The sequence below is a fragment of the Chiloscyllium plagiosum genome, unplaced genomic scaffold, assembly GCF_037043375.1.
Source record: "Chiloscyllium plagiosum isolate Xiang-an unplaced genomic scaffold, Cpla_swu_hap1 HiC_scaffold_23, whole genome shotgun sequence".
NCBI classification, from domain to species: domain Eukaryota; kingdom Metazoa; phylum Chordata; class Chondrichthyes; order Orectolobiformes; family Hemiscylliidae; genus Chiloscyllium; species Chiloscyllium plagiosum.
Genome location: NW_028270161.1, coordinates 6,653,887 through 6,666,555, shown reverse-complemented (window position 1 = coordinate 6,666,555; position 12,669 = coordinate 6,653,887). Strand labels below are relative to the sequence as shown.

Below are 12,669 nucleotides of genomic sequence, written 5' to 3'. Positions count from 1 at the left end.
TTTGAAAAGATCCTGGTGCAGCTAAAACCACCTCGTGTAGACTTGGGGGAACAGCTGTTGTTTATTTATTCCAAACACTCCGTGCAGGACAAAAGTGATCTCAGCCTGATTTGTCCGAATAACCCACTTTCTGAATAATCTCCTGGGAAAGTAAATGTAATTGGGAAACACAGCATGACATCTATCTTACTCAGCTCACAGTTCTCTAAAGTGATGACTAACAGGGGATCGCCAGGAATTTATAGGAATCAGCATTTGCTGACCCACCGTGATGGTAGATTAGATCAAAAAGGTGGCAAACACCTCAGTGCCTCACTCACCAATAATTTATGATTAGATTAGATTCCCTACACTGCGGAAACAGGCCGTTTGGCCCAACAAGTGCAGTGACCCTCCGAAGAGTAATCCACCCAGACCCATTTCCTACTAATGCACCTATCACTATGGGCAATTTAGCCTGGCCAATTCACCTGACCTGCACATCTTTGGACTGTGGGAGGAAACCAGAGCATCCAGAGGAAACCCACACAGACACGGGGAGAATGTGCAAACTCCACACAGTCGCCAGAGGCTGGAATCGACCCGGGTCCCTGGCACTGCGAGGCAGCAGTGCTAACCACTGAGCCACAGTGCTGCCCCACGATGATGTCGACTGTGTGGTGCTGGAAAGACACAGCAGGTCAGGCAGCATCCAAGGAGCAGGAGAATTAACATTTCAGGCATAAGCCCTTCATCAGGAATCCCTCATGATGCCACGAGGAAAAATTCATAAAATGTAATTGAGACACTTACCTAGAAGAATACATTGTGGCTATTTGGGATCTGGTCATGCACAATGAGGCAGGTTTGGTCTCAGAGTAGGAATAGTGACCATAACATGGTAGTATGTAGCACTTAGTTTGAGAGAGAGAAGTTTGGATTAAAAACTGTACTAAACCTAAAGAAAGGCAATTATATAGCCATGAGGTCAGAATTCGCTGTAGTCAACTGGGAAAGGATTTCAACAAAAAAAAAAGGTAGTTGAGGGACAACAGCAGACATTTAAGAGAATAGTTTGTGACTGCCAGCAAAGATGCATCCCAGTAAGGATGGAGGATTGTAGGTAGGGTTACATTGACTATGTTAACCAGGGAAGTTAAAGATACCTTCAAACTGAAAGGAAAATGAAAGCATACAATATGACAAAGATTAATGGTAAGCCAAAAGATTGGAAAAGTTTTTTAAAAAAAGATGAAAAAATAAAAAAAGGAAGAAAATAAACTATGAGGGTAAACTAGCAAACAATAAGATTGGGAAGTAGAGTTGCAAATTGTCTCATTGAATGTTGGAACAAACTCAATGGGCTGAATGGCCTACTTCTGCTCCGACATATTATAGTCTTATAATGTTCTCTTTTAACCTATAAGAAAAAAATGAAAAAAATTCTCATGCATTGGAATTCTTCAAAGGCAATAAAACAACATTAACAAGGAATACCTCAATTTGGTTTTTAAACACATTGAGGTTATAACAAATACAAACATACCTGACTGAACAGTCATTCTAAACTGGAATCCAGGGAATGAGTAAGAATTATTCTCAAGGCAAGATTCATTATGGAATTATTATTTCTGCCAATAAGGAATTTTTGTTCTGTTGTAAAACAGATAAGAGATAGGTGGACATGCCTCAGTCCAGCTGGTCTTTTGAAGCAAGAATGAATGCTTTTGGGTCCAATGATAATTTTGGTTAAAGCCAATCTATGAAATAAATTGAAACCGAGTCAGGCACATACCATTACTTTGGCGCATAATGTTCTTTCAATTGGCAGATATTAGCTCAGTGGTGCCAACAGCATGGGTTCAAGTCCTACATTGGCTAGGGTTACCATGAAAGACTCTCCTCCACTCTCCCCTCACCAAGGAATGCTGACCCTCAGGTTAAACCACCACCAATTGTCTCTCTCACAGCTCCATGGTCAGGTAGGATTTCAGCAACTTTACCTTTTTTTAAAATAAGTAAATGTGTTCAGCAGGTAATCCAAGTAAATTATGTTGACCAACACATGAAAAGTGAACTACTTCTTATTTCTCAAAGGACTATAAACCATCCACCAGGGAATGAGCCTACAAAACATTCTTTTCATCTCTTAGTGGTGATCAATTTTACTGCTTCTGATTAGCAGCTTAAGAAAGAAGTTGATAATCCATTCTCTAGCGCATTATTGTGAAACCAATCAATCAATCAGTGCTCTCCACTCACATAATATAAATGTGGATTGCACAAAAATACAAATTCAAGGAGAATTTTCTGGATAATTGCTTCACCACCAGTGTTTATTTTTAGTAATACTCAAGTTCTGTACTAACAAATGACTATTGCTCTCTCAAAATTACTTTCAGTGTAACAAACAGTACGGGAAAGTAACACATTATAAAATTGGCAAAGTCCTTAAGAGAATTATGATTGGTATCTTCAGGGGAGGTGTGGATGAGTGATCCAGAATACCAGGCTAATGCTTTGGGAACATGGATTGAAATCCCACCATGGCAGATGGCAAAATTTGAATCTGAGGGGAAAAAAAGCATCTGGAATTATAGGCTAGCCTGATGATGGCCATAAAGACAGGAAATCTGCCATCTTTACCTGGTCTGGCCTATGTCACTCCGGATCCACAACAATTTTGTTCCTTCTGAACTGACTTCTGAAATAGCCCAACAAGCAACTCAGTTCAAAGGCAATTAGAAACAGGAAACAAATGTCCACAGGAGAGATTGGTGCAACCAGGTTTAGGAGAGTGAGTGAAGATTTGACTGAAATGTATACAATTCTAACAGGGCTGGACAGACTGGATGAAGGGAGGTTGTTTCCCCTGGTTGGGGAAGTGGGAACTAGAGAAAATAGTCTCAGGATACAGGGTTGTCAATTTAGGATTCAGAGGAGGAAAAATGCCTTCACTCAGGATAGAGAACCTGCAAAATTCTTACCGCAGGAAGTCGTAGAGATCAAGCAACTGAATATATTCAAGAAAGAGAAAGATTTTCTTTTAGATTTTGAAGTCAAGATGTATGGGGAGACAGTGAGAATATGGTGTCAAGACAAAGGATGATCCATGATCACATTGAATGGCGAATAGTCTCAAAGTCCTGAGACCGACCAAATGGTCGGATCCTGCTCCTGGTTTCTATGGTTCTACGACACATTGCAAATTCCTTTTGGCACATTGAGGATTACCTGTCCAAGCTTTATACTGGCTCCAGCTGAGATCAGTGACATTTGCCTGCCATCTTAGATCTGGAACTGCAGATCCTTCTTCGTACCATTTCAATGGGCTCAGAGTAATCTGTCCTTTTAACTTTCATGGTTCCAGTGAATACCTTATTATCAAAGGCTTTGTTTTCAGATCTCTTTGTTGAACACTTTGCCTAACTCTATGGAGGTTATGATGCTGCACATTGCACCAGTGTCTATTTAACACTTTATATTGACCTGATATTCTCCTTCTATAATCCTCATTCTAAACCTTGCCTCACTAATTGAGGTGACTGAACATATTAAAGAAAAAGTGAATGACTTAACAGATCTGGCACTTAGCATGAGATGACTTGCCAGAATCTTCAGGCACTCCCTCCAGTTGCCACCTTATTGTTGTTCTTTCTTGCTATATCTTTATGTACAACTTGATTTAGCTTTTTGCAGTGAGAACACAGGTTCCCCCACCTCTGGAGGCACTGCCTTCTCTTTTGCACAATTTCTTCTGCAGTGCGTTCTTTGTCCATGATTGTTCTGCTCAGTGTGCCTGGAATATCAGCAGAAAGCAAAACCTGGGACACTCTGCCACAACTACTGACTCTCAGCCTGGGGACTTCTGTACAGCTCAGCTGTTAGCGAGTTTTGAGAAGATTTGTAGCTCAGGTTGAGATTCTGGATGTAGATTTGCTCACTGAGCTGGAAGGTTCGTTTTCAGACGTTTCGTCACCACACCAGGTAACATCTTCAGTGAGCCTCCGAATGAAGCTCAGCTGCCCTCCTGAGTTTAAGTTTGTTTTTTCTCTGAGTGTTGTTTCACTCTAGGATTCCTTATTCTACTACAATCCTGTATCTAATCAGCTCATCCTTTAATTGTGTTAATTCACAGATTTCTGCAAGCTCACTTCATGGTGCTACATATTAATAAGTGGACTCTCTTTCACTTTGTGCCCTAATAAGTAATGCTAACACGGGGCTCAAAACATGCCTTCAAAAGTTTTAAAATTTCTGTTGGATCTTTTTCTACTCAGATTTCATGTGGAATATATTTTGAAACAGCCCCTTCCCAACACTGATTAAAAACGTAGTGAACAAATCGGTTGCTACTGCATTATTCTGCCATTGTTGATGGAAGACTGCCCAGTTTTGGCTCTCAGTCCGATCATTTGGACAGGAGCTGGAAGAGAAAAATCTGTAGTCATCATCCCTTAAAGCAGTGTTTCTACTGTGATTTTTCATTTTTCTTTAAGAAAAGTTTTTCACTGGCAGTTCACAGCTGTGCTTTTTAAGTTCCTGACACCACTTCTTACACTGTGTTTGGAATGTATAACACAGGGTGTTCAACATGAAGACTTTATTGAAGTGAAGCTTAAGATGTCTGCCTCCAGAGTCTGTGCTGCATGGCAGAGGCACATGACTAAGACAGACATTTGTACAGAATACCATTTCAGTCCAGTATGCCAAAAAACAGATATTGACTGATGCGAATTTTTAGTCTGGACCTCAGTCTTAATGTAGAAGGCAATTAAGTTAACGTCAGTTCACATGGTTGTTTCATTAAGAGCAGGGCTCTAGATATTAAGTAAATTGGAGTAAAATGCACGGTTCAAAGCCTCTCACTAAGCAGCACGTGGAAGGTACCCAGCACTCCTCAGAACACGACAACCAGATTATTTAAGTCAAGACAAGGGCTTCCATCACTGAAGCCTTGAAGATGTAGATTGACAGAAGCTAATTGCTTTTGTCGTTTGGAATGACTGTATGTTCATTATCTTGAACCAGAAACTTTGTGTGAAAAATCCTCCTGATGTATACTGGGTAAACGTGCATACCAATGCTTGGTAGTCCCTCTGAATGAGGATGACAAGTAATACTGGCAGGAATCTTCCCACAGAGTCTGGTAATGTGGGAAGGCTTTGACAGTTTAGCTACTTCAGAGTTTAGGTTAACAATGAAAGACTCCTGCTCAAACCACCTACGATATGCAGATATGAAGAATTTACAAGTTGGTAATCAATCAATTGGGCTGCAAAATAAACATGCACTTCCATTAACTATCAGATTTTCAGAGGGTATTGAGTCAAGAGCCTCTGGACCTGACGTAGGGAGATGACCACTGAGTCACAAGACTTCCTCTTGGCTTAATTTAACCACGGAGGAGAAAGTGAGGTCTGCAGATGCTGGAGATCAAAGTTGAAACTTTATTGCTGGAACAGCACAGCAGGTCAGGCAGCATCCAGGGAACAGGAGATTCGACGTTTCGGGCACAGGCCTGAAGAAGGGCCTGTTCCCTGGATGCTGCCTGACCTGCTGTGCTGTTCCAGCAATAAAGTTTTAATTTAACCACAAAAAAGTTCACAGTGCAAATCAGTAGAGTTAGTGGATTTCAGCTGATGTGTCACCTAGACTTTCAAATGAAGAAAATTTGAACACCAGATGACTCCTTGCATCAGCGGATATCCTGGTGCAGGACCTCTCAAACTGTGGATCGCAACCACAGTGTGGGGACAATGTCCTAGCCAGCAATGGCTACTATGGAGCTCCTGGTGAGTTTTAACAACAACACTAGGCCCATTTAATGCCTTATGTTTCTTTTTAATGAGCAACATGGCCGTATCAGCCAATCTTTGAAGGTTGAATTCGACTATAACAATCCTCAGCAAAAAGGAAATCTCAGAGATTGAACACACTGTCCCCTTGAAGTTCTCACTGAGTTCAATGCAATTTTCAAGCCCGTGAAACTGGGCAAAAAAATCTGGAAAGAACTGCCCTAGAGTAAGAGACCTTAAATAAAAATCAAAACCGTGGTAATGCTTTAATCAGTAGCATTATCATTTTTTTTCCTTTTCACACAATAATGCTGGAGGTACTGAATATTTCAAGATACCTGCTATAATATTGGTCTAAAAACAGCCATATTCGGTTAATGAACAGCAACAACTGCATAAATTTTCACTTTCACTGCAACTCCCACCCACTCTTGTCTTTGGCTGCTGACAACCTTTGCATCCTATTAGGCCTCAATTTAAACTTACAACCACATACTTCTGACAGAAAGACTGCCTACTGCCACCTCCTGGTATCCCAACACTTCAAAATTCAACAAAATACAAAATTCAACACCTGCTTGAACCTCTTCACAGCTTCATTCCTTCTCATTTAATCTGATACTTATCCTCCTGCTTCTGCCCCAACAAGTTACATCTTCAGCTAAACAAGTTCCTGCAATTCTCTCCAAATCCCTCTGCTTCTCTCGTCTTCCCAATTGCTATCTTAAGACCAATGTTTTTAGTCAATCTTGCTGATTGATGTCATAGGCAAGTACTAAACCTTGTAGCCCTCATGACCTGTTCTGAATGTCCATCTTCCTTCCCATCTATCCGCTCCACCCACCCCTCCGACCTATCACCTTTACCCCCACCTCCATCTACCTATCACACTCAACTACCTTCACCCCCCCATCCATCTCACCACCTCCTCAGCTCACAGCCACATTCCTGCACAAAACATCGACCCTCCTGCTTTTCGAATGCTGCCTGACCTGCTGTGTGCTTTTCCAGCACAACACTCTTAACAGTTGACCAAATCTAATCTACAAAGTAAATTAATATATTTGGCAAACTCTTCATCCCCACCCCACACTGGCTGCTTTAAATGCTGACATATTGGCCTCCCAGTCTTTGAAACACTTGTGGAGTTAATGAGATACTTGGCATGAATGCAAATATTTCTTTATTTAAGAGCTGTCTGGGCAAGTTGGAAAAACTTATTTTGAATAAGATCAAGATCTAATACATTGCTGTATAGTTTAATTTTTAACTAGACCTAACAGGGGTAACTAATACAGAAACAGAAATTGCTGGAGGAACGGAGCAGGACTGGCACCATTAGTTCTGAAGGGTCAATATACTTTCTCTCTATGACTACCACCACAACTGCTGAGTTTTTGATTCAAGTTTCCAAACTCTGCAATTCTTTGTTTTATTTCCAAGGCAACTGATACTTGTCATTCAAGAAGACCTTGACATGCTGAGGAGGGAGGGGGATGTTTGGTGAAGTACCTACACATTACACAATAATTCAAAGGTACAGAAAGGATGTATAACCATCAGAATGATCATATAATCCAAAACATAATGGTCTGGAATTTGTGGTTACCACTGACTGAGAACAAAGCTGTTCAAAACGAGCACAGGATGAAATGCAGATTTCACCTTTCCTAACATTAATTTAGTCAAGGCACCAACTGTAAGGATCTCAAATGCCCAGCAACTAGTGGGTTAAGTAGTCAAATCAACATTAAATTCTTAGGCACCTGACCAGGAAGTAAAAGTAACTACCAATCAATTTTAAAATTTTGTTTTACAGGAAGTATTTTAAAAAAAGGGAGATCCACACAGGACCAAGATAGAAGCTGAAATGCAAAGACCAAACTTGAGGTAAATTTCAAAAATCTAGACTTTCACTAAATGGAAAAATTCTGGAATTCCACAAATGTGTAATTAGGTTTTCAGGACCAGCTGGGTGTTGATTAATAGTTATAAAACTAAGTATGTGCTAAAAATGCAGTTGCACCACAAAACTGTTTTTCTTTTACACGAATACTAACAGGACTAGAATGTGAAGGTTCACATCAATTGATTTAAGATTAAAATTTATGACAGTTGAAACAATCAGACTGCATCTTCTGGATTCCCATGGTTAACAGCGTATACAGATGAAGTAGCGATGGTAAACCTGTCAATTTCAATATTACAACCACAAAGGTTTGGTCGCTATTGCTAACCTATTAGTAAATTCTAATGTATCTTTACTTTTGTTACAACTGAAGGCAGCTTTTAACAGGCATGGGTTAAACCAGGTGGGTTAGCAGAGATTTTGACTGCAGATCATATCTCTGTAATGTGAAGAATCGGAAGATAGAACAATAGGGTTATACTTATGGAATGTTTTTAATGTAAGGTGCTCCAAGGGGCGGCACCAGAGCATTGTAAAATAAAATGTCACTGAGCAGCTTCCAAATCTACAACCTCTAGCATTTAGGAGATCAACAGATACGTATCAGCACTACTACCTGCAAATTCCCCTTCAAATCTCTCACCATTGAATGTCACGGTATGGTCACCATTGGAACTATATTGCTATTCTTTCATGGCTCTGTGGTCAAAATGCTGAAACTCCCTCTTCAATGGAACTGTGCACGAGAGCTGCACCAGCTCAAGGTGGCAGCTAACTGGTGACCGATAACTGCTGGCCTTTTCACTAACATCCATATCCCATTAACGAATAAAAGAAAAGTGGCTTACAAGCTTAAACTTTGTACCATACCACAACTTTAACCAAAATATTAAAGACAAAAATAAAAGATAACCACACAAAGTTCTCATTTTACAGCTCACATTCAACCATCTGACAAAAGTATAATATGTTAGACGAGCTCATGTGAAATTACTATTTTGAATTTTTGGTGAAACAATAAAAGATATCCACATATCCTGATTAGCAATTCCTGCCATATTGTTCAATCAGATATTGATCAAACGCAACCATTCATTCTGAATAACAGCAAATAGATCATACTAGAACACAGAGAGAAGTACTAATTCATTAGTTTAATGTTGCTAGCATTACATGCCTCTCATTCTTTTTATTAACTGTTCCAGTAGAACAGGAATTATGTTGACCACACAAACAGTTGAGATTCAATCTGCGCAACATTCAAATCCCAAAATATGAATTTCACAACATATCACGAAACAATGAATTGTTAACAAAGCAAACTATTAGCTTTTAAAATTTAAAACACTGAAATTGTTAGGAATTTGTGATTCACAACAGAGGCAGAAAGGAACACTTCAATACTATACAATTAAAGAGCTTGCATTTATACAGGATTTTTCGTGAACTTATTTCACCCTAAAACACTTCACAGTCAAAGAACATTTCTGAAAATGCAATTTGTTTTAATACAAGGAGCTACTGAACAGGAGCACACGAACATGTACAAAATTTCCACCAATTTAGCCAACCTAGCCGTGCTGCTCATTTTACAGTCAAAAATAACCTTTATTGTACAGCATGATGCATAACATTATACTCTTCCCACCCCTCTCCCTGGAAGTCCTGAGTCCTTGTGAGGAATGATGCCTGTGACAGTCCATCACCATATCCATATGCAAGTCTTCTTATTTCAGCCTTGGGAGTGTCAATAAGGTGAATGGATCATGGTAGTTGACACAGTGAATCCATTTCTTGTACTTACCTGACATCCACATACTTCCACATGCAGTTTAAACTAAGCATCAGAGTGACTGGTGTAGCCTTTGGGAAATGTAATTTCTGAATAATTTTCCAATTTCAATCACCCAGGATCAGCACCATATTGTTTTAGGGTCAGGTACAGACTGAAAATTTCTTCTACTCTGTCTCATGACATATTCTGATCCTCAGCTTAAAAAGGAACATTCCTCTTGTATCCCTCTCACAGTTGCCATGTCAGCCTGCCCCTTGATTGCCAAGTTTAGGTCAAATTAGGAGCCATTTTCTGCAATTCTTCTATCCTCACCAGGAACAAAGTTGAAATCCATTTCACAAATAATCCTGAAACCCAAGCAACCATTATATGCTGGGCTATTCATCATGCACTTGTTGTGTTACTGACATTTTCCATTCACATAACAAGGTGCTGAAACCCATGCCATCAGCTGTCTAATTTCCATTCTCTGGGCAGAGGGTATGAAAATTAATCGTGCCAAGTGATAGAATACTACAATTTTGTAAAGTAGATCGGGCAGTCAGACACCAAAGTTGAGAAGTTTAGCTGTATCCCAGGATTTATTAATGACAGACTGGTCATCCTGGTTTATTATTGAAGCCTTGAAGGAATGGACCTACCTGGGAATCTTGGAATTTTTTTCTCAGCTTCAAGCAATCCTGCTACATCAGATTAGTTGGTCCCAGGTGGCAGAGCAAGAAGCTTGTTTCTATAGTCTGCAAACAGTGGATCTATAACAATAAATTCCAGCAATACCCATGGACATGTAAAGAACTCTAGACCTAGACTCTTCAAGCTCAGTTGATCTAAGTGAGAGACGGTATCCACGCAGCGGGATGCATAGCTATCAGGAAAGCTTTACCTGTCTGGATTTCTCAATAGTTTGTTTTGGAAAATCTTCAGCATTTTGAAGGGTTTCCATATGAAGCAGACATGAAGCTGGCCAAGGACTGACAAAGCAGACTTTAATTCCAACAGGATGGGCTGGTTTTGGTTCCAAATTTGAAATACTAGTGTGCAGTTTCTCAATAACTCGTTAGGTAATTTTGCTTCTAACCCAATGGATTTGGGACATGTAATAATTGAAGTTCCCAAAATCTTTTGAAATTCATGGTTATTAATGAATCGACCATGGAGAAGTTAGTCATGTGGGTGTACAGGGATAAACGATGATTTAATATCTTCATTTCCCCCCCCCCCCCAAACATTATCTGCTCTTAAGCAGTAAATTGGAACTTAAGCAGTTCGTGCAGCGAAGAGCTTGAATCTGCATTCTATATATGAACAAATTTGCCTTTTCTGGATGTGATAATGTTACACATAGTTTCAGAAATCCATCAAAGTCAGATAGCAACCAGAGAGGCCTTCAAGAGCCAAAAGCTAGGATGATTTTGGAAAACATTGATGAAATGAACTTTAATGCCTTATACACAGCATCACCATTACTTTTAGTCCTCCTCATTCTGCGTCATTTAAAATACACGCGTGCCTGTGTGCACAAAAACTCTGAGCAGAAACTTAATTAGGTCAACAACTTTCTTTTTTACTGCAAGACTGGCAACAGCCAAAAGTTTAGCAACTCATGAATTAGACCATGCAGTGTCTTAAAGCCAAACATATACTTCTACACTTAGCTTCCACTAAGTATTATACAAGCAGATACTACAAACAGAAGAAACAAACAATGGCAAGCATTAAACTGAAATTACAGTGCTATTACAAATAAATTTGCTAAAGTGACATCTGTTTGATGCATATAGCTGTACCTTCATAAACACATTTAAGCAAATGGGTTTGCTCACAACTGCAGTTGAACTGACAACCAGATGACAATTTTTGTGCAAAAAAATTCAAACCCACCCGAGTCTACGTTCGTGCGTTCATCTGTGTCGCCAAAAGAGTGGAAAATAAACAAAGGTTTTATAAGTTTACAAATATTTGAAAGAATTCCAAAAACTGAATGTAAAAACAAAACTGAATTAGATGCTCCTTTGCCCTACTATTGGTTTCCACGGCCAACATGTTCTATTGGATGGCAATTGTAAGGTTGGCTTTATATCTGCAATTCTGGGACTAACTTCTTTTATGAATAAAACTGAAACCTCTTCTAATCAGTGACAGCAAAAAACAATTACAGACTTTTAAGTAGCACCCATAAGCAGAAACCACATAGGATCTGGGATGTTGAGCTCAATATCGTTGCCCCATTATCCAGGAGTACAGCCAAGTTTTCACAAAGTGCCAACCAAATTGTTTATGGGAAAAACATTTCCCTCATCTCTCACCCTCCCTCCCTCCCTTCAGCGCCGACCATATGACCCTCATGGAAGGATTAATGCCTTTTTATGATTCACTTTCCATTCAACAAAAAAAACTGTCTTCCTTCTCTTCTGCCATTTCATATCAAATTTCAATATTTTTATATGAAGAATGTTTACATTCGCACAAAGTTAAAAATTCTGAAACCAGAAGATACTGATGAATGAAGCCAAAATGTCTTCGACTTGAGAAGTAATCCCCATCCTTAATTAAATGGATTTTTCTTTTGTTTTACTACTTACTGACACATAGGCCACCTCACAATTTCAATCTCATTCTAAAAGGTGCCAAATGATGTATAAGAATTAACACTTAGCAGTGTTCTTGTAGATGCATTATCAATTCTCGTTTTGTTTAGCCTGCCAGCCACTTTACGCTATTGTCGGAGGCTGCAATGTCTGCCCAAGGCCTGGCACATACCAGGCACGTGTTGATCTCTAGACAGCCATGGTGAGGTGTGTCCACTGCTCTCGATGGGAGGACTCAGATACCTTTGATATCAGAGATACAGAGGGCAAGTCAAAGTGCCACCTGTCACTAACATCAACGTCGCCTGTAAATAATAAAAAAGATCAATAAAGTACTGATTTGATAAAATTCAAAAATGTCTTCCTTGAAACAATTACAAAATATTATTTTTAATATTCTTATACTTTCCTCCTCCCCACCTCTTGCAAATAATGAAATCAGAGTTTCATTGCTGTTGGGCTATTTTCTCATAGAAGTGCACAAGCTCAGATGCCAAGCATCAGTGAACTGAGTTGCTTTTTGGGCCATCAGAATCTGACCCTGTAGTGATCATGCAACCAAAATGTACACTAACTGATGTGCACCACTGGTTCATATAC

General features: G+C 39.6%; 1 protein-coding gene and 1 long non-coding RNA gene across 6 annotated transcripts in view; one reads left to right on the top strand and one right to left on the bottom strand.

Moving 5' to 3' along the window:
• The first annotated feature begins 7,613 nt into the window (after window positions 1-7,613).
• Window positions 7,614-12,669, top strand: part of LOC122561859 (uncharacterized) — a 48,452-nt gene continuing 43,396 nt past the window's right edge. Inside the window, exon 1 of the long non-coding RNA XR_015761049.1 lies at window positions 7,614-7,667. This is a non-coding gene — a long non-coding RNA (uncharacterized LOC122561859). The remainder of the gene's footprint in view (window positions 7,668-12,669) is intronic.
• The window catches only part of upf2 (UPF2 regulator of nonsense mediated mRNA decay), a 102,364-nt gene continuing 98,516 nt past the window's right edge, over window positions 8,822-12,669 (bottom strand). For all 5 annotated transcript variants that reach the window (XM_087999347.1, XM_087999345.1, XM_087999346.1 and 2 more), the window contains one exon: window positions 8,822-12,374. In XM_087999347.1, coding sequence (XP_087855473.1) covers window positions 12,365-12,374 — 10 coding nt within the window. In that variant the 3' untranslated portion in view covers window positions 8,822-12,364. The remainder of the gene's footprint in view (window positions 12,375-12,669) is intronic.